This window comes from Rhinatrema bivittatum, chromosome 1 (genome assembly GCF_901001135.1).
Source record: "Rhinatrema bivittatum chromosome 1, aRhiBiv1.1, whole genome shotgun sequence".
In the NCBI taxonomy this organism is placed as follows: domain Eukaryota; kingdom Metazoa; phylum Chordata; class Amphibia; order Gymnophiona; family Rhinatrematidae; genus Rhinatrema; species Rhinatrema bivittatum.
Genome location: NC_042615.1, coordinates 221,363,408 through 221,384,501, shown reverse-complemented (window position 1 = coordinate 221,384,501; position 21,094 = coordinate 221,363,408). Strand labels below are relative to the sequence as shown.

At 40.4% G+C, this 21,094-nt stretch overlaps 1 protein-coding gene across 6 annotated transcripts in view; it reads left to right on the top strand.

Moving 5' to 3' along the window:
• The window catches only part of RGS12 (regulator of G protein signaling 12), a 424,812-nt gene that overhangs the window by 242,401 nt on the left and 161,317 nt on the right, over positions 1 to 21,094 (top strand). The window contains exon 1 of one of the 6 annotated variants that reach the window (XM_029591994.1): positions 3,441 to 3,530. The exons of the other annotated variants lie outside the window; for them this stretch is intronic. Coding sequence (XP_029447854.1) covers positions 3,446 to 3,530 — 85 coding nt within the window. The 5' untranslated portion in view covers positions 3,441 to 3,445. Of the gene's footprint in view, positions 1 to 3,440; positions 3,531 to 21,094 lie in introns of those variants that run through there. 6 annotated transcript variants of the gene reach the window in all.

The window sequence follows — 21,094 nt, the reverse complement described above, 5'->3', positions numbered from 1 at the left end:
GAAAATTGTGGGGAGTAGTTTTCTCACCATCCTCTGACCCATTGAGCTTCAGTCTTCAACTCTGATCCTTCTCAAGTCTACCCAACTGCAGCTGGAAGTGGAATCGTTCTTTCTGTAGAAGGCAGTCAAACCTGTCCTTTCTTAGGAGTGTGGCCAGTGTTTCTCTCATGCCAATATTTCCTAATCCCTAAGAAGTCAGGGTGATTGAGGCCTGTTCTGGACTTGTGGAGACTGAACAAGTTGTTGCTGTGGGAGAGTTTTAGGATGAATTCACTTCAGACAATTCTCCTTTCATTCAGTCCAAAGGATTGGATGTATGCTCTGGATCTGAAGGACACTTGTGCACACATACCCATTCATTTCACTCATCAGAAGATCCTCAGATTTGTGGTGATGGATGCAAACTGCCAATACAAAATGCTCTTCTTTGGCATCTCTACAGCCCCAAGAGTGTTGAAAAAATGCCTTGCAGTAGTGAAGGAGCAGCTTCAGCAAGGGAGTCTATTATTCCTATACTTGGATGATTGACTGGTGATAGGTTTATCCCTATCAGGAGTTATGGAGTCCCCCAAGAAGACTATGACTCTTCCAGTCCCTGTATTTTCTGGCCAAATTTGTCAAATCAATCCTGGTTCCAGCTCAAAAGAATTCAGTTCATAGGAACCTGGATAGACTTGCTTCAGGAGAAAATATTTCTCCGCTTTGAAAAAGCCACCTTGTTGATAGGAAGGTCTCTCCTTCAATAGGACCAAGCTTCAGCAAGATCGGTCCTGGTGCTACCTGGACATGTGACAGCTGCTGTAAATATAGTTCCTCTGACAGGTCTGCACATGAAGAGTCTTCAGTTGGGCTTCCAAATTGCTCTTCAAGCAATTATCCCACCAAATCTCAGTGAGCCCCAGGATGAGAGCATCCCTTTAAGGTGGATGAATCTGGAGGTTTTAAATTTGGCGCCTCATTGAGCATTCCACCACAATAAGTGACTCTTGTCTACCGATGCTTCCACCAAGACATATGGGCTACAAATCAGAGAGGTGTGGTCCCAGGGATCGGGGTCCCCAGTGGAACATCATCTGTAAATCCATCACCTGGAACTGCAAACTGTCTGCTGTGCTCCAAGGATTTTCTCTCACTTTCTTTCTGGAAAATATTGATCCAGACTGAATCAAGTGGCCATGTTATGGGCTCTTATACTTTCAGCCAGGAGGCCCTTTGAATCTGGTAGTGGGTGGGATATCTCAGTACTCATCTTCAGGTTACCTACCTTCTGGAGATCCAGAACACTTTGAAAGACTGCCTCCTCCTAGTCACAGCAAGTCTGGTATCTATATCTAGTTCATCTTGTCAATTCATTCTCTTGTTTATTAGGAACATCTTCGACTGTTATCACACAGGAGGAAGGCAGGCTCTGCCATATGAACTTGTCGATGCTGGCCTTTACAGCGTGGATGTTGCATGCTCAGTAGTGGAATATCTTCCACCTCTCAAAGAGGTGGAAGATATTCCGATTTTTGACGGGAAACCTTCAACAAGATGATCCTATGGTTTAAAACGGAAGAAGTTCTCATCTTGGTGTAGGAATAGTTAGCTGCATCCCTTCTTCTTTGACCCAAGAGACTTGCTTCTGTATCTGTTCTGCCTCTTGCCCTCAGGCCTTAGCACCTTTTCAGAGTTCACTTAAGTGCCATTGCAGCATATCACCAGGAGGTGCTTCAATCTCTCTCTACCCATTGTTATCAAAATTGATGAAAATACTGGCATTCAAAACCTTCAGTGCCTAATGAAACTTCCATTCAAACCTCTCAAATTGGTGGAATTGAATTTTCTCATCTGGAAAGTGTTACATAAGAACATAAGAAATTGCCATGCAGGGTCAGACCAAGGGTCCATCAAGCCCAGCATCCTGTTTTGCAACAGAGGCCAAACCAGGCCACAAGAACCTGTTTTCTTGTGGTGGTCATTTCACCATACCTTCAGTTTTTTCATAATAGGGTTGTTCTATTCACTACCAAGATCCTTCTAAAAGCAGTGTCTGTGTTACATATTAATCAAGCCGTTGTGCTACGTATGTTCTTTCAAAGACCGCATGCCCCCAAAGAACAGGCTCTTCGCTCCTTGAAGGAATTTATTTATTTAATTTATATACTGCTTTTCAGATACTTCAAAGCGTATTGCCTAAAGAGGACTCTTCCTCACTGTCAAGCTTCTCAACTGTTTGTATCCTTTGATCCCAATAGATTGGGAAGTACAGTTGCCTAATAAACTCTGTCCAATTGGCTAGCGGACTGTATAGTGCACTGTTATATGCTGGCTGGTTTATGGATTACAGACTGTCAAGGATCATCAAATGAGAGCCATGGAGACTTCAATGGCTCATCTAGAGCCACTTTTGTTGAAGACATTTGCAAAGTTGCTGTTTTTTTGTCTGTCCACACTTTCACTCCCACTGCTATTTGAATAACATGTGCTGAGGCAACAGTAACTTCGGACAAGCAGCTCCATGCAGCCTGGAAGTCCATTCTCCACCTGGTGAGGCCTGGTGCCCCAAAGTTCAACCCCCAGCTTAGGATTCTTCACATGTTATGGCTAGTTCATGCCTGCTTGTAGACAGAGAGGAAATATGCTTACTTGTAAACAGGGCTGTCTGTAGCGAGCAGGATGAGTTAGCCATACTTAATACCCACCTGCTTTCCTGAGGAGTTGACTATATCACTAACACTTAAACTCTGGAAGAGACTGAAAGACTCATGAAACAGTGTACATGAGCAGGGGGGACCTCCTGTGCATGCTCAATAAAAACTTTACTGAGCTATGAAAGCGGGGTCCCTGTCTGTGCCATTGGATGATGTCACCCGTGTATTATGGCTAATTCTTCCTTCTGTCCACGGAGAACCCTGTTTACAGGGAAGCAAACTTGCTTTTTTATATATGAAAAACATTTGAAAGTTGTATATAAAAGAACAGTTTAGAACCTGTTTTTTGTTTGGTTTTTAAATAAGACATGAAATATTTTCACTTCATAAAATATTGGAGACATATTTTATGTGCAGACATGTGTACTGCTATTAAAGCCATTCCACAACTAGATAGAATTATTTGCTATAATAAGCCTGTTGTCTTTAGTACTTGTGCTGTATAGGCCACAACTAGCTGTGTTCCACCGTGGCATAAATTATTCAAATTCTTTTATCAACTGCAGGCCAAAGGTTCTCCCTTTTAAATTATTTAGGTAGCATTTTATGAAGCTTTGCCAAGTATGCTATCAGTTTCCTCTGCTCGAGGCCATGGAAAAGAGAATCAGTTTGCTCAAACTGTGCACCAGCCTGGCTGTAATGGTTGGACAAATACTTTCTCTTGACCTTGAAGAATTATAACACAACAATGTCTGAAACCGTGGCAAGAAGCTCTGCCCAGTATGTGCTGGGAGAGTGCAGCTGAGTTTGGTATGGATTCAAATGGCTGGCTTTCAGTGAATGATTTGAAGCACTTGGTTAAATGGCATCACAGTGGCTTGTATCAGCTTTATCCAGGTAACTTATTTAGTCATGGAATGGCGTGCCTGCATCCTGAGCGTGGCAACATGCTTATCAATGCCTATCAGAAGCTTGTCCAGGACTGAGGCAAGCATTTTTTTTTTTATGCTCAGTTAAAAATTGTATTTTTTTAATGTAATGAAATATATTTTTAGATGGGTATGAAAGACATACAGTCATGAAATAATTTACTAATCCATTTACATTTTTACAGTAGAAATTGATAAATTTACATTTTTATAAAAGTATGTTCTTTGTAATAGTTGCAAAAAAAAATATTCTAATACATATAGGGCCTGATTTTACAAATGTTTTCTCCCATTCTGTCTATAAGAGAAAGCTCAGTTAAGCAGACAAATTTAAGTCTTTATTTGTCAGTAGGAAAGCAAGGTAGATTTCTTGGCAGGCATGATGAGCAAATGTGATGTTCACCAAGAAGATTTAGCATAAGTTTGCATATATTAGAGATGTGGGATACTACTCTATAATTTACCAATAGAAAGTCACATTAAAGAGCATTTTTCTTTTTCTGTACACAAATTAAATATGTTGCACAACTGTTCCCCTTTTTGTTTTGTAGTGCAGTTCTAGGCACAGAAATGACTAATAGCCTGTTCATCTGATTACTTGTTCTGGAGAAAAAATTCTCTACATATCCTTAGTTGAATGATCAAAACGTATCAATTAAGAAAAAAAATACCTGCCACCCAGAAATGTGAAGAAGCTGGTTTTAGCTTTTAATGGTGAATTTTTCACTTTATCAGATTTTTGTGCATGTCTTGAGCTTTACATTCCTAGTTAGAATACAGGAAGCACATACAGCCAAGGAATATGTGTGTGTTTTGCAATTTTGTGGTTTTGTTTATTATTATTATTATTATTATTATTATTTTATTAGAATTGTAATATACTATTTGAGGAGCTCTCTACAGCTTCTGGGCACATCCATTTTGTACTTCAGCAATACAGCAGTGATGGTGGACTTGACAGAATACTGCTTCTGCCAAAAAAGAAATGCTTTTTGCAGTCAAGAGAGCCATTTTTATTATGACCTGCTTGGCTCTATTATGCAGTGTCTTGCTGGCAGGACATTATTACCAGACTTGAAAATAAGTGGCATTTCACTGGGAGCAGGGGAGTTCTCCTTTACTCATGTGCAGGGTTTGTATCCAAAAATGCCTAATTACTTCATATTCAGAGAGGCTTTTTCCCTTTAGATGTAAAGATATGTTGTTGAATTCTCTACTCTTCACTGACAGCAGCAAAGCCTCCTAGTCGCCGTATAACATTTTGTCAGCAGCAGAGCCACTTTTTGAGGGATTTGAAGCATCGCTTAGTTGGTGTCTGTTTGACAAGCCATTGAGGAAGTGCTGAGAGAATTTCCCTAATTTAACTGGTGTGCTCTTTGCAACTTTTCCAGTCCATGAGAAAAAAAAAATGGATCCAGGAAGTGGCGCATTCTCCCATCCTTCAGTAGAACATAAGTTATGCCATGCTGAGTCAGTGTTCAATCCAGATGTCTAGGGAAGTACCTGGCAGATCCCAAAGAGTAGAAAAGAGAAGAAAAATTCTTTTTCACTCAACGCACAATAAACCTCTGGAATTTGTTGCCAGAGGATGTGGTTAGTGCAGTTAGTGTAGCTGGGTTCAAAAAAGGTTTGGATAAGTTCTTGGAGGAGAAGTCCATTAATGGCTATTAATCAATTTTACTTAGGGAATAGCCACTGCTATTAATTGCATCAGTAGCATGGGATCTTCTTAGTGTTTGGGTAATTGCCAGGTTCTTGTGGCCTGGTTTTAGCCTCTGTTGGAAACAGGATGCTGGGCTTGATGGACCCTTGGTCTGACCCAGCATGGCAATTTCTTATGTTCTTATCCATTCTCTTGTTATCATTCCCTGGGATAAGCCATGCTGTCCCCAAGTCTGCCTGTCTAATAATTGTTTAAGAACGTAAATTTTAACATGTTGGGCCAGACCAAAGGTCCATCAAGCCCAGCATCCTGTTTAAAACAGTGGCCAATCCAGGTCACAAGTACCTGGCAGAATCCCAAAACCTAGACAGATTCAATGCTGCTTATCCCAGGGATAAGCAGTGGATTTCTGCAACTCCACCTTAATAATGGTTTAAGAACTTTTCTTCCCAGAACTTGTCCAAATCTTTTCTAAACGCAACTACATTAACAGCTTTTCCACATCTTCCAGCAACAAATTTCAGAGTTTAATTATGCATTGAATAAAAAAGTATATCCTATTTGTCTTAATTGTATCACCTAGTAACTTCATTGCATGTCCCTAGTCTTTGTACTTTTTGAAAACATAAACAAATGAATCATTTTATTTATTTATTTATTTATTTATTTAATATATTTCTATACCGGACTTCATGAATGGGATTCATATCAGGCCGGTTTACATGGAACTTGGGAGATTAACAAGTGTAACCAAACAAGAAGGCCGAAACAAGCAAAGTTACATATAACAGGGGGATTGAACTTGGGGGCTAAAGTAGACAGAGAGAAATTAACTACATATAAATAATATATGACGGGTTCAGAGATTAGTAAATATCCCATTCCTTGGGCTGAGTCTGATGTGACATTTTTGAGTTAGGGGAAGGCTTGGAGGAAAAGCCATGCTTATCCATTTCAGTCCACTCATTATTTTATAGACCTCTATCATATCTCCCCTTAGTCCACATAAGATTTGCTGTACTGGAGAGCCCCAAGGCTCCATCAAGCCCAGTATTATTTATTTATTTATTTATTTATTTAAAAACTTTTTTATACCGGCATTCGTAGGACACATCATGTCGGTTTACAAAAAACTGAGAAGGAAAGGAAATTACAAAAAACTGAGAAGGAAAGGAAATTACAAAGAACAGGGTAGGGGGTAACTGGGTGAATATACAAGTATAAGAGAGTAAAGTTAAAAGGCAGCGATACAACTATTTGCATTCGATTCGGATTAGATATGCAAAAGAACTAATATACAATGTTACATGGCATGTGCATTTGATACATTTAGCATATGGAACTTATTTACAGTGCAACATGGCATGTGTACTTGATATACAGTGATGGTTGCGGGGTGGGGGGTGAGGGGGGGAGGGGGCAGGGGGGGTGGGGAGGGTTGAAGAGAATAAGGTAAGAGGATATAGGGTAGGGTGGGATTGAGGTGAATCAAGGAAAAATCTGTTAGGATTGGGTGGAATTAGGGTATGCTTGTTTAAAGAGCCATGTCTTGATTCCTTTTTTGAAATGGCTCAGGGACGGTTCTAAGCGGAGATTGACGGGTAGGGAGTTCCAGAGGGTGGGGCCCGCAATGGAGAAGGCTCTATTCCTAGTGGCGGTGAGGTGCCCAATTTTAAGTGAGGGGGTTTGGAGAGTACCCGCAAGGGAGTTTCTAGTGGGACGGTTAGCTTGACGGAATTGTGGCATGTCTTCAAGCCAGGGTGGATTGTTGTTGTGTAGCGTGTTGTGGAGAATGGTAAGTGTTTTATATTGGGAACGGAAGGTGATGGGGAGCCAATGGAGGTCTTGGAGTATGGGAGTGATGTGGTCAGTTTTTCTAGTGTTTGTTAAAATTCTTGCCATGGCATTTTGGAGGATTTGGAGTGGTTTCATGGTAGAGGATGGGAGTCCTAAGAGGAGGGAGTTGCAATAGTCGAGTTTGGTAAGTATGGTGGTTTGCATAACCGTGCGGAAGTCATGGGCGTGGAGAAGGGGCTTCAGTTTTTTGAGGATTTGTAGTTTGTAGAAGCCCCCTTTTAGAAGGGATTTAATGTGAGATTTGAAGCAGAGTTGATTGTCAAGGGTTACTCCTAAGTCTCTGACACTAGGCGATAGTGTGTGAGATTGTGAGGCGTTGAGGATCATTTGGTGGATTGAGTTGAGGGGTTGGTTAGCTAGGATGAGGATTTCGGTTTTCGAGGTGTTAAGTGCGAGATGGAGATTGGAGAGGAGAGAATTAATGGATGTCAAGCATGTTTCCCAGTATTGTAGGGTTTCGCTGATGGATTTTTGAATTGGAATAAGTATTTGTACGTCGTCAGCGTACAGGAAGAATTTTAGTCCAAGTTTAGAGAGGAGGTGGCAGAGAGGGAGTAAGTATATATTGAAGAGGGTAGAGGATAGAGAGGAGCCTTGGGGTACCCCTTGTGTGAGGGGAATGTGTGTGGATTCAAAATTGTCAAGCTTGACTAAGTATTTGCGGTGGTCTAGGTATGAGGAGAACCAGGATAAGGCTGTGTTTGCGATGCCTATCTCTGCTAATCGTGATAACAGGATTTGATGATTCACGGTATCGAATGCGGCTGAGATATCGAGAAGGGCGAGTAGATATGATTGGCCGTGGTCCATGCCTTTGAGAATGGTGTCCGTTAAGGCGAGTAGGAGTTTTTCGGTGCTGCGGTCTTTACGAAAACCATATTGGGTGGGGTGTAGGATATTGTTTTCTTCTAGGAAATCGGAGAGTTGCGTGTTAACCACTTTCTCCATGATTTTAGATATGAAGGGCAGATTAGAGATGGGTCTGTAATTTGCAGGGTCATTGTGGTCAAGGGTAGGTTTCTTTAGTAGTGGCTTCACGATGGCGAGTTTAAGTGGGTCGGGGACTTTCCCGGAAATGATGGAGCAGTTTATGATATCTGTTATAGGTTTTGCAATGGCAGAGGGAATGGAGAGTAGGATTTTTGATGGGATGGTGTCTGCGCTATGCGTGGATGGTCGCATCTTTTTTAGTATGGATTCCACTTCCATGACAGAGGTGGTGTCAAGGGAGGTGAGGTTAGTGTTGTTGTCCATCGGTAGTGGGTCTGTGGGTGCGGGGTTAGGGGGTAGGCGTGTTAGAATTTTGGAGATTTTATTTTGGAAGTAATCGGCTAGATTCTCGCATTTCTCTATGCTGTTTAATTCTTGTGAGGAGGGAAAGGGGGACTTTGTGAGTTCCGTGACAAGACAAAATAAGGCGTTTGGGTTGAATTTATAACTGTGGATTTTTGCTGCGTAGAAGTCGCGTTTGGCGTGGGTGGTTGCTTGTCGGTATGAATGCAGTGTGTGTTTGTAGGCCATTTTGTGTGTGGGTGTAGGCTGTTTACGCCAGGTACGTTCTTTGGTTCTGAGGTCCTGTTTTAGTTTTCTTAGTTCAGCGGTGTACCATGGCTTTCTCACAGTACGTGTGGGGGTTATAGTTTTATGGATGATGGGGCAAAGATCATTGGCTATGTTGGATATGGACTTATTCCAAGATAGAAGAGCAGTTTCCAACAGTTAACCCTGTCACAAATACCTGGTAGGATCCCAAGGGGTAGATAGATTACATGCTGCTCATCCCAGGGATAAGACATGGATTTCTGCAACTCCATCTTAATAATGATTTATGGACTTTTCCTTCAGAAACTTGTCCAAACCTTTTTTAAACACAGCTACACTATTAGCTTTCACCACATCCAGAGTAATAAATATTTTTTCTGATTAGTTTTAAATGTAATCCCTAGTGTGTACATTCTTTGAAAGAGTAAACAACTGATCAAAGTTTACTCATTTCACTCTATTCATTATTTTATAGACCTCTATCAAATCTCCCCTCAGATGTTTCTTCTCCAGGCTGAAGAGTCCCAACCTCTTTAGGGTTACCTTAAAGGGGAATCGTCCCATCCCCTTTATCATTTAGTATCCCTTCTCTGTACTTTTTCTAATTCTGCTATATCTTTTTTGAGATGTGGTGACCAGAACTGCACACACTACTTGGATTAGTTCGCACCATAGAGCAATACAGAGGCATTATGATATTCTCTGTTTTTTTCCTCCATTCTTTTCCTAATAATCTCTAGAATTCTATTTGCTTTCTTTGCTACTGCTGCTGCATACTGAGCAGAAGATGTCAACGTATTATCAACGATGACGCCTAGATCCTGTCCCTGAATGGTGACGCCTAATGTTGAACCTTGCATTGTGTAGCTATAATTTAGGTTTCTTCCCTAAATGCATCACTTTTACACTTGTGCACATTAAATTAAATTTGCCATATGCATGCCCAGTTTCTCAGTTTTGCAAGGTCCTCTTGCAATTTCACACAATCCTCTTGTGATTTAACAGCTTTGAATAGCGCTGTTTTATCGGCAAATCTGATCACCTCATTCACTGTTCCCATTTCCAGATTTTTAATAAATATATTAAAGAGAACTGTCCCAGAACCAGATCCTTGGGCTCTCCACTATTCAGCTTTCTCCATTGGGAAAATGTACCATTTAGCCCTCCTACTCTGTTTTCTATCGTTTAACCAGTTGGTAGTCCCCTATCCCATGACTTTTTAATTTCCTAAGAAGTCTCTCATGAGGGACTTTGTCAAATATTTTCTGGAGATCCAGGTTCACTATATCAACTGGCTCACCATTATCCACAGTCCCAGTAAAGGTGTGTTTGCCAGCTGTCCGTGTAGGCCTAGTAGGTTCGCCTACTAAGCTGCGTCAACCATATCACACCCGAAGAGCTCACATCCATGTCAAGTATTTTTAAACAATGTCCATGTCTGATGTAAATTCTTAACTTTTGCAGCTGCTCCTTTTCCTAACCATTTTCCTCATTTTATCAGTCACCATTCTGAAAGTTAAATGCTATCGCAGTAGATGTCTTTAATGTCCTCCCTCCATTAAGTCAAATATGATCATGTTGTGATCACTATTGCCAAGTGGCTTCAACACTGTTAGCTTTTGCACCAAATCTTGAGCTCCACTAAGGACTAGGTCTAAAATAGTTTCCCCTCTTGTTGGCTCTTGTACCAGCTTCTCTATGAAGCCATCAAATATGTCATCTGCTTTACTTCTGTAGTAATATAAAGGACTTTTAAAAAGCATTAAAACACCATCTTTTTAAGCAAGCATTTCTAGACCTATGTGAGACATAAACCTCCATGCTTTTTACTTATTCCCACATTCTTTTACCTATTTTACATTATTTTTACTTCTATCTGTTTTTAGGTTTATTTTAATACTGTTAATTTTACATTATTGTTTTAATGTGTGTCTTTAAACTAATTATGAATGTATTGCTGTAACTCGCCCCAAACTTTGGCGGGTGCGGGCAATAAATACTTTAAAATAAATAAATAAATGTGACAATAGCCCAGTCAATACTGGGGTAATTAAAATCACCCATTATCACTGTGCTGCTGATTTTGTTAGTTTCCCTAATTTCTTTTAACATTTCATTGTCTGTCCATGCTCGCCAGGTGGATGGTAATACACCCCCACTGCTATTTTATGCCCCTTTTCACCTGGAATTTCTATCAATAAAGATTCAGTGTTGCATTTTGTTTCCTGCAGAACTTTTATCCTGTTTGACTCATTGCCCTCTTTAATATATAGTGCCACCCCTCCACCAGTTTGATAATTCTTATCATTTTGATATGGTTTGTACCCTGTGATCACAGTGTCCCATTGGTTGGCCTCCTTCCACCAGATCTCTGAGATGCAAATGATATTGATCTCGTCATCCAGTGCTATAAACTCTAACGCTCCTATCTTATTTTTTAGACTTTTAGCATTTATATAAATACATTTCAAAGTGTGTTTTTTGTTTGTATTAAAAAACTGTCTATCAGTTAACAGAGGTAATTTGGAATTTTTCTGCTCTTTATTTAAAGGCACCTAGTCCACTGTTAAATATATAAATAAATATTACAACCTCTCTACTGGGATTCCCTAAATTCCTTGTTCTCTAAGTATCCTTCAAAGATTCATCTTTTGAGCCATGCACATTTGAGTGACTGCTTCCCCCATCTACTTTAAAAGCTGCTCTATCTCCTTTTTAAAGGTTTAGTGCCAGCAGCCTGGTTCCACCCTGGTTAAGATGGAGCCTATCCTTTTGGAAAAGGCCCCCCTCTCCCCCTTCCCCAAAATGATGCCCAGTTCTTAACAAATCTAATCCCTTTTTCCTTGTACCATTTTCTCATCCATGCATTGAGACTCTGGATCTTTGCCTGCTTCTGGGGTCCTGCATGTGGAACTGGGAACGTTTCTGAGAATGCTACCCTGGAGGTTCTGGATTTCAACTTTCTATCTAAAACCCTAAATGTGTCTTCCAGAACCTCCCTCCTGCACTTTTCTATGTTGATGGTACTCACATGCACCAAGACAGCTGGCTCCTACCCAGCACTATCTAAAATCTTATTTATGTGATGCGAAAGGTCTGCCACCTTCGCACCAGGCAGCAAGTTACCAAGCAATCCATGTCTCCCCAGCTCCCCACCTTCCTGACAGTTGAATCACCAACTACTGCAGCCATCCTAACCCTTCTCTTATGGGCACATGCCCCTGGAGACATATCCTCTGTGCAAGAGGATACTACATCACCTTAGCAGATCTTAGCTATGCTCACCAAGGTGATGCTCTCCTTCCAGGTGACCTTTCTCCTCCAAGGCTGCCTGGAGGTGGGACTTCTCTACTATGTCCACGAAGGTCTCCTCTATATATATCGCTTTGTCTTCCTTTGCTCCTCCAGGTCTGCCACTCTAGCTTCCAGAGATTGAATTTGTTCTCTGAGGGCTAGGAGCTTTTTGCACCTAGGGCACACATGCAACTCCTTGCCAGCTGCGAGATAATCCTACATGTGGCACTCGGTGCAAAAGACTGGAAAACCCCCCTCTCACAGCTGGACTACCATCTCCATCTTAATTTTGTTGATTTGTTATTGAGTTAAAATTTCTAAGGGAATAGGGATGTAAAGCTAATTTAAAGTACTTTTTAGTCTATTGATTTATGTAATATTTGTTTTATCGATGACCCTCAAAACACTGCAGTTAATCTACTTACAACTACCTAGTTACCTACCTTATTGACTCTTGTTTTGAATTAAATTCTTGCTGTTTAAAATCTGTATTAACTTTATAGTAAGGAGCTTTGAGGTATGCATGCTTGAAAGTGCGTGCTTCCTTCCTCTTCTGCTGCAAGGGATGCGGGGCCTCTGGAAGCTGGGGCTGTGGAGCCTGAAGTCTGGATTGCTCACAGTGACCTCTGGAGTCCTCTCCCGGCGGGATGCAAGATAATGTATGCAGATGAACCTTCCCATCCTCTTCTGGACTAGGAGCTTATTTAAACCCCACGATACTAGATGCCACTGAATATAGTCTGTGACAAACCAAAAAAAAACTATGCACCCAAATAGTATTTTATAGAAGACACTTGTATATCAATGTCAATCCAAACTCACAAAAAGTGTCCAATATATTTGTTTTTGAAATAATGTTTCAGATTATTAAGGGGAAAAAACCTCCACTATCAAAAAACCATGGCTCATAACAATGACTTTCTGAGCGAAAATTTTTTTAAGGAGGAAATGGAATGTTTCATAAATCTACAGTGCATTACTGGCTTGTAATGCTATGTATCAGTTTTAATCATGAACGTTCCACCTCCAACCTTATGAATGATTTTTATGTGAATATCAAAGTGCGCTGAAACTTTTTTTTTTTTAATTTATAGACAACAGTGGTAAGTTAGAGTGATGGAGTATAACGTTTGTTGTACCACCTGATAACGATAACACCGACTTATGCACAAAAAGATTTAAAGTCCACCCGACAAGGCCTTGTTTCTGACCATGAAAGGTCTTTCTTCAGGGGATGTAAATTAATGTATTAAATTGTCGGAATTACTTATCTTAAAGATGTTGCTGTGACCACTCGCTTGTTAGACGAAAACTCCAAAACTTTCCATGCTTGTCCGAAGCTATATAAGGTATAAGACGCTGTTGCTTTCCATGCTGCCTGGAAACGCTGCCTGGAAACTGTTGAATAAGCAACTGCTTATGATGAGTAATAGATTACCGTGAAACAATGTTTGTGATACTCTAATCTCCACAAACCAATTTCTTTGGAGACTATCATAAGCCCGAATGCTTCGCTTTATTATATCATAATATGTCTTTCCCTCTCAGAAACGCTCTATGCTGTAGCGAGCTTGAATGGGGATTTAAAATATAAGGGGAAGGTTTTTGTGATGGGCCCGATCATCAGTTTTTTTTTCTTTTATTTCTTTTATTTCTTTTCTTTATATTCTTTTTTTGATGCGCACATCTATTAATGCCTGCTCCTGAATAGGCGCTAATCCCCTTATTGCATTAGGGGATTGATTAGCGCCTATTCTACCCATGTCCAACTGCACATTAAGAATGTGCTCAGCTCAGCGTACCATATTGCATCGGCCCCCAAGTGATCTGTCATTTCAGAGCAAAACCATCAAAATAGAGTATTTCTTAGTGCCCAGTTAGATGAATCCAACACTAGTGGCTTAGGCACTTCTACCAGCAGATGGAGATGAGCAAGCTGATGTCACAGTACATATACCCCTGCAGTGACCTCAGCCTGCCAGTATTCCCGTCTCCAGCAGATGGTGGACATGCATCTCCCCATTGGGAATTGCTTCTCTTTTAAGTAGGAGAATTAAGGAAAGAAAATCACCACCCTGCTCTCCTGCGGTGATACCAATTGGTCCCTTCTCCAGTTGAAAATTTCTGAGGTGATTTCCTTGGTCCCTCAGAGTTGTGCCTTGGTCCGATAGCTGGTTTTGCCAATGTGGACTTAGCTGCTTTTGCAGCTGAAAGGCAGCAGGTGCTGGAAGCTGAGCCCAGCGGTGACGGCACGTGCCCTCTTCCCCCCCCCCCCCCCCCCCCCCCCCGCAGCCAGAGACCATCTCTGTGCTTAGCCAGGTAAAGCTGAGCTCCAGTAAGTTTTCTAAAACAAAAAAAAAAAAAAGAAAGATATAGATATAAAGAAAAAAACAAAAAAAGAAGCACTGTTGAGCATATCTAAAAATCTTTATTTAAATATTTGAAAGTTAAAATAAAAGAGCAGCACCTGCTATATTGAATGTAACAAATCAAAATTTGTACAAAGACAGTACACAAATTGATTTGTAACAAAATTGAGTATACAATAATAAAGTTTTTGAAAGAAACTTATATAGTCATATGAAGTGACATAAAATACAAAGCTACCTACATGCACACGCTCACACACTCATTACAGTGCAACCAACTTCTATACTACCATCATGCAATAAAATGTAGTGCTCTGAATGAATAGATGTAAAGCCCTGACAAGGTCCTTGTTTCGCCGCTTGTTCAGGCCCGGGAGGATGTGGTCTTTCTGCATGCGGTTTTGTCTGGACTGTGGGCAGCCTCCCACCCTATTCGTGAGCAGCTTGGATACATCCCATTTGTTCTGGATTTATCTGACTGAACACTAAGAAATGAGAAATTACTACTTACCTGATAATTTTCTTTTCTTTAGGACGGTCGAATCCAGCTTCCCTCCCTTGGCTGCCGTCTAGTTGCATATTGCTCCTCCTGTGTGCCTACATGTTACTGAGATTACTGGTGTTACTCCAGTCCCTAGACTAGTATTATGTTCTTATCTGAGCACAGTGTTGCCTGTTGGCTGAGTAATGGCATGGTTATCTGTTTTAATCAAGATTTTTGCTAGTCTTTCCACAATTGTTTTTGAAGAGAATACTGGTGGGCTAAGGTCATTGCAGGGATATATGTACTGTGACATCAGCTTATTCCGTCTCCATCTGCTGGTAAGAGTGCTTAAACCACTTGTCTGGATTAATCTGATTGTCCTAAAGAAAAGGAAATTATCAGGTAAGTAGTAATTTCTCAATTTCTGACCTATTGGGTGCATTGCCAGAGTTACTTATGTGGGTTCAGGGTTTTAAACAAGGGTTATTTCCACCCAAATACCTGAAGGTAGAAATTTGTTTAAATCTTACATAAATGTTTTTTTTTTCCCACCTAGGACTGAATTAAGTGTCAGAAATTATGTGGCCAATAACTTGGCCTGTAATAACTATTATATGGTACTTTTCTTACAGAGTTAAAATATATTGTGTGAATGGCGATTTCCACTGTGGATTGATCTTTGGAAAGTACCTGATTGGTCAGGATTCATTCTGACACCAGTGAAATATGAAGGTGAAGATGGGAGGTTCTCCAAAGTAATTTAAATAAACTAGCTGACTTTAAAAATGAGGATCTCCACATTAGCATTTTTGTAAAAACTGTTTATACCATGCTGAATTAGAAAGGCACAAGGAAATTAGGGAAGTCAATATATCACTTTAAGTATGGTGTAGGAAGAAAAGTTCTAGGTTTTAAACATCTTGAAGGATTTTATGGGGAAACTGCAGCCTGTTTTTAGGCAGGTTGATTTCTTTTGAGTGAGGAGTCAAGCCCATGAGGTGAGAATAAGATAACTGTATCATTGGTTGAAATCAATGAATAGTCCAGTACAGTGGGAGCAGATAATTAGATTTATAGAGATGGCAAAAGGTGAAGGGAAAATTTAAGCAGTGACACAAAAATGAACTTTTAGACAGTAACGGTGGCAACTAACAGTAGTATAACCCTAGTCAGCTGAGGTTAAATTGGAGTAACTTGGACTGAGACTTTCATATCTAGACAAAATTAAAACATTCACTTTCCATAATAGCATAAGAAGCTAAACATTTGTAAGCAAATAGGACGAATGATAAAACTGAAGAAAACTAATATCTGGTGATAGATATGACATTTTGGTGGGGATGCTTTAGGATTTTTTATACTTGGAGAAGTAACTATCATTAAGGACATTCGAATACCTTGATTTTTCATTACCCAGTTATTTTCTAGATTATTGTTGTTTCCAAATATTCAGCCCACATGGCTACTGTTACCATTACATAGTAATATAATAACATAGTAACGACGGCAGAAAAAGACCAAATAGTCCATCCAGTCTGCCCAGTAAGCCTCCCATGGCAGCAAATGCCACTCAGTGTTTATGTTTAAGGGTAGTAACTGCTGCTTCATGCAGGTTGCCCCCGGATTCTGTTAAGGGTAGTAATTGTCGCTCCGTGCAGGTTACCCCCAAGCCCACTACCCCCATGCTTTTTTAAATTCTTTCCCATCCTCTAACCTTTAGTGATCCATAGTGTTTATCCCATGCCCCTTTGAAATCCTTCACGGTTTTAGTCTTCACCACTTCCTCCGGAAGGTCATTCCAGGCATCCACCACCCTCTCCATGAAGAAATATTTTCTGACATTGGTTCTAAGCCTTCCTCCCTGGATTTTCAAATCATGACCCCTAGTTCTACTAAATTATTTCCTATGGAAAAGGTCTGTTGTTGACCATGGATCATTAAAACCTTTCAAGAATCTGAAGGTCAGTATCATATTACCCTGCCCCTCCTCTCCTCCAGGGCATACATATCCAGGTTCTTCAACCTCTCCTCATAAGGCATTCAATGGAGACCACCCACCATTTTGGTCGCCCTTCTCTGAACTCCCTCCATTCTGTCTCTGTCCCTTCAGCGATATGGTCTCCAGAACTGAACACAGTATTCCAGGTGAAGCCTCACCAAGGACCTGTACACGGGAATTATCACTTCTCTTTTCTTACTATATATTCCGCTCTCTATATAGCCCAGCATTTTTCTGGATTTAGCTATTGCCCTGTTGCATTGCTTCGCCGACTTCAGGTCGTTAGACTATCCCCCAAGGTCTCTCTCCTGTTCTGTGTACATCAGCCCTTCACCCCCATCACATACAGTACTTTTGGATTACCACACCCCAGATGCATGACTCTGCACTTCTTGGCACATCGGCTTCAGACTTGTGAAGGATGAGTGTCTATAGGTCACCTAAAAAATTTTGGGTGATTTAATGAACACACAAACTACTTGTTATATTTTTTTTTTTGCTCCTAGTTTCTGTCTATAAAGCCTTCACCTCCATATCCATTTTTACACTGTCCTCCTTAAGAATGTGCTTGGGATTAGCCTGATGAAAAGGTGGAGCATTCCCCATTTCTAATGTATGCAGTCTTTCTTTAATGTGTAATTTGCTGAGTACTGTCCAGTCATAAGTCTACTTTCATCAAGTATCAATGATTCCAAAATGGGCTGTTTTCCATACAAGAAATGATGATAATGGTATTGAACAGAACCAGTCCCAAAACCGATCCTTGTGGAACTCTGTTTAACACTGTTCTCTCTTCAGAGTAGTTTCTATTTACTATTACACTCTATCTCCTATCAGTTAACTAGTTTGTAATCCACAACACCACCTTGGGCTCACTCCCAAGCTTCTCATTTTATTCACAAGCCTCCTATGTAGGACCATGCCAAAAGCTTTGCTAAAATCCAAGTAGATCACATTGTATGCTCTTCCTTGATCCAGTTCTCTAGTTGCCCAATCAAAAAAATCAATAAGATTAATCTGACAAGATCTTTCCCGGGTGAATCCATGCTGCCTCGGATCCAGCAAGCCACCTGATTGTAGATAGTTCACTATCCTTTCCTTCAGCAGAGTCTCCATTAATTTTCCCACCACCAAGGTGAGGCTAACCAGCCTGTAGTTCCAGCCTCCTCTCTGCTACCTCCTTTGTAAAGAGGGATCACAACTGCACTTCTCCAGTCTCGCAGTACCACTCCTGTTTCCAAATCTTTCAGCCGACATGCCAGCACATCTCTGAGCTCCCTTAGCATCCTGGGATGTACCTCATCTGGCCCCATGGCCTTGTCTACTTTCAGTTTACATAACTCATTCCATACATTCTCTTTGGTAATTGGAGTTTCATCTACACCATCCTCATCTACAGTCTTGTGACCTAGCACCAGTCCTTATCCAGGGTCATCTTTAGTGAACACGTAACTGAAGTATTTGTTTTTGTCTCTGCCTATACATTACGCGTCGTCATCTTTGTTATGAAATCAGTACGTCCATGTGTGTGTGCCGGGTAGCACGCATACAATGACGCACACATGCACATTTTAAAATCTACCCTAATATGAATATGAAACCATACTGTCTGATGATCACTGGTGCTCAGGTGGGCAGCTACCTGGACATTAGAGACATTATCCCCATTAGTGAGCATTAGGTCAAGTATCACACCCTCTCTCATGGGTTCCATTACCATTTGTTTGAGCAGAGCCCCTTGAAGGACATCCACTATCTCTCTACTTCTTGTAGATTCCGCAGAAAGGATACTCCAATCTACATTCAGCAGATTAAAATCTCCAACAAGCCACATTTCTCCTGTCTTTCCCACCTTTTGGATATCTTCAATCAGATCTCTGTCCAGGAGGAGGCCTGTAGATCACACCAGTAAAAATGGAAGCACCATCTTTCTTTTTTTTTTTTTTTAGGGTGGTCCATAATGCTTCTTCCCTACCCCCACATCCCTTGCAATTCAGTTGTTTGGATATTGGTTTTGACATAAAGAGCTACCCTTCCATCTTTTCTGTCCTCTCTGTCCTTCCTAAAATAGTTATAGCCCTGGATGACTGTATCCCAATAAATAGAATTGGTGAACCATGTCTCCGTAACAATACCTATGTCCAAGTCTTCCTCCACTATTAGGGATCAGTAGTCCCCCTGATGTTTAATTCTAAACAGCTATATATATATATTTTTTTTTTAATTTATCTATTAATATCACAAGTCTTATATTCAGTTTGCGTGCCCTCTATTGTCTTGGCAACCTTTTGATAAGACTGATATATAAAGGAAATTGTAATGATGGATTTTGTTTTTCGTATTACTGCTTGTTTCTGTGTATTTTTCATCATCAGCAAACTTCTTTTCTCTGACAAATTTTGAGGGTTTCTTTTCAGTTTTTGGAATATATTTTACCCTTGAGATAACTTAATTACTTTATTAGTAGATGCGTGCTGTTCTTAGACTACTGGAGTCTAGTCTAAGGTTAGCAATGGCTGACTCACTTCTATGCAAAAAAAATATACTAATTAGTTTTTGGACTTATCTTGCAAGAATTTCCTCTATAGTGTTGTTTCCTCCTTTTTTTGCTGCTGACACAGCCAATACATTGTAATCCCACCATTTATTGGATTTTGCTAAATTGCCCCGAGCATCTAATTTTCCTAGATGTAAAGGGACTAGGTCAATCTTAAGTATCTAGGGAGGAAATAAAGAATTTATTGCAGGCCAAAGCTGAAGAGGAGGAGTTTGTTTTTTTAAAAAAGTCTATTCTTGGTTTTAAAGGAAAAAATACATTTCATTAAATGTTACTTCCTGAATATTGTTGAAAGTATGACATTCCTGAAACTATTTTGCCTCTGGATTTACCGTAAACCTTTTCTTATTAGGGAGCTATTGCTTGGTGAACTGCTTGCTGATATGCTAAGGAAAGATAAAAGCTAGTGGGGAAAGAAAAGGTGTGAAGAGAGCCTGAGAATTATTATAAAAGATAAATCATCTTTGTTCAAAGTTATTTTTTGAACTGGCCTCATAGGTTAGTGTTATTCAGCTTTCCTGTCTTCTTTCAGGCACACCTCAAATATCGTGGGAGCAAACCATGTTGGTGCATGAGGCCATTTTAAGATTTCAGTATCATAGAAAGCAAAGGGAGACTAAGAAAGAAATTAGGAAAGCGAAAGATCTAGCTGAAGAAAGGATTGACAAAGAGGTATAGCATGGTGACAAAACATTTTTCAGATATATCAGAGAGGCCCAAAGTGTTATAGGAAACAAAGATGGTGACCAGCAATGTGTGGAGAGAGACAAAAACAAATACTTCAGTTACGTGTTCACTAAAGCTTTTCTTTGTATCACTTGGGAATAGCCTCTGTGCTTTGCGTGGAAGGACTGTAAGTTGAAGGGATGAAAGAGAAGAGATTTTTATTTTACTTTATGATGATGATTTATACCTATGGTTGAGTGTTTTCAGATAATTGACATTAGACTCGCTATGTTGAAAAGCTGTTCTTAATTTTCTTTAAAGAAACCCCCTAAGAGTGGGTATGAAATCATACGTTCTTTGTTTGAAAGTCATTAAGATAATCTGTTTTCTGTCTCTAACAGAGAAAATGTTTTTATTTGTTAAACTCTCAGTAGAAGCTATGTTATTAGTATCCATGGAACTCATATAAAATCTGTCAGAAACATATTCAAGCCAGTGAGACAAGATCTATCTAGCACATTTTCCAAGGCACCACTTGAATTTACTTCCCCACAATTGGAATCACAGATGGAAGAAAGTGTAAGGGCTGAGGCTGCAAATTAACATACACAATACCAAAATGTGTGCTTTTTTGAAGAGCAGTTATAACCAGGGCCCTTGGTTTGCAGTTCAAGTGCTGTGGAATCTGCCTATAGCTATCAAATTGGGCAACCAGCCCCTGCTACGTCCTTGCAGCTACTATACTGTCTCTTGCTTCCACAAACCATTGCTCTTTTCTTCCTTTTCTGGTACCCATTGCTATCATCTGCCTCCTTTCCACACTCCCTCTACCCATCAGTAACTGCTCTTCCCTCCTCTCCAGCAGCAACTATTCTCCTACTCCACCTCCTAACTTTACTGCTGGCCTCATGTGCTCTGTCTCCAGACTCCCTCCTAATGCAGCTGTACAGGAGAACTGCAGTTCTCCTCTACTCCTTATGACACCACTCTGTTTACTAATCCAGAGATATGCAGTGAGCAATAGCTTAGGAGAACTGCCTGGTGTCTGGAGCAGCTGTAGGATCTGAACTATGGGGTAAGAGCTTGGAAGCTGAGCATTTG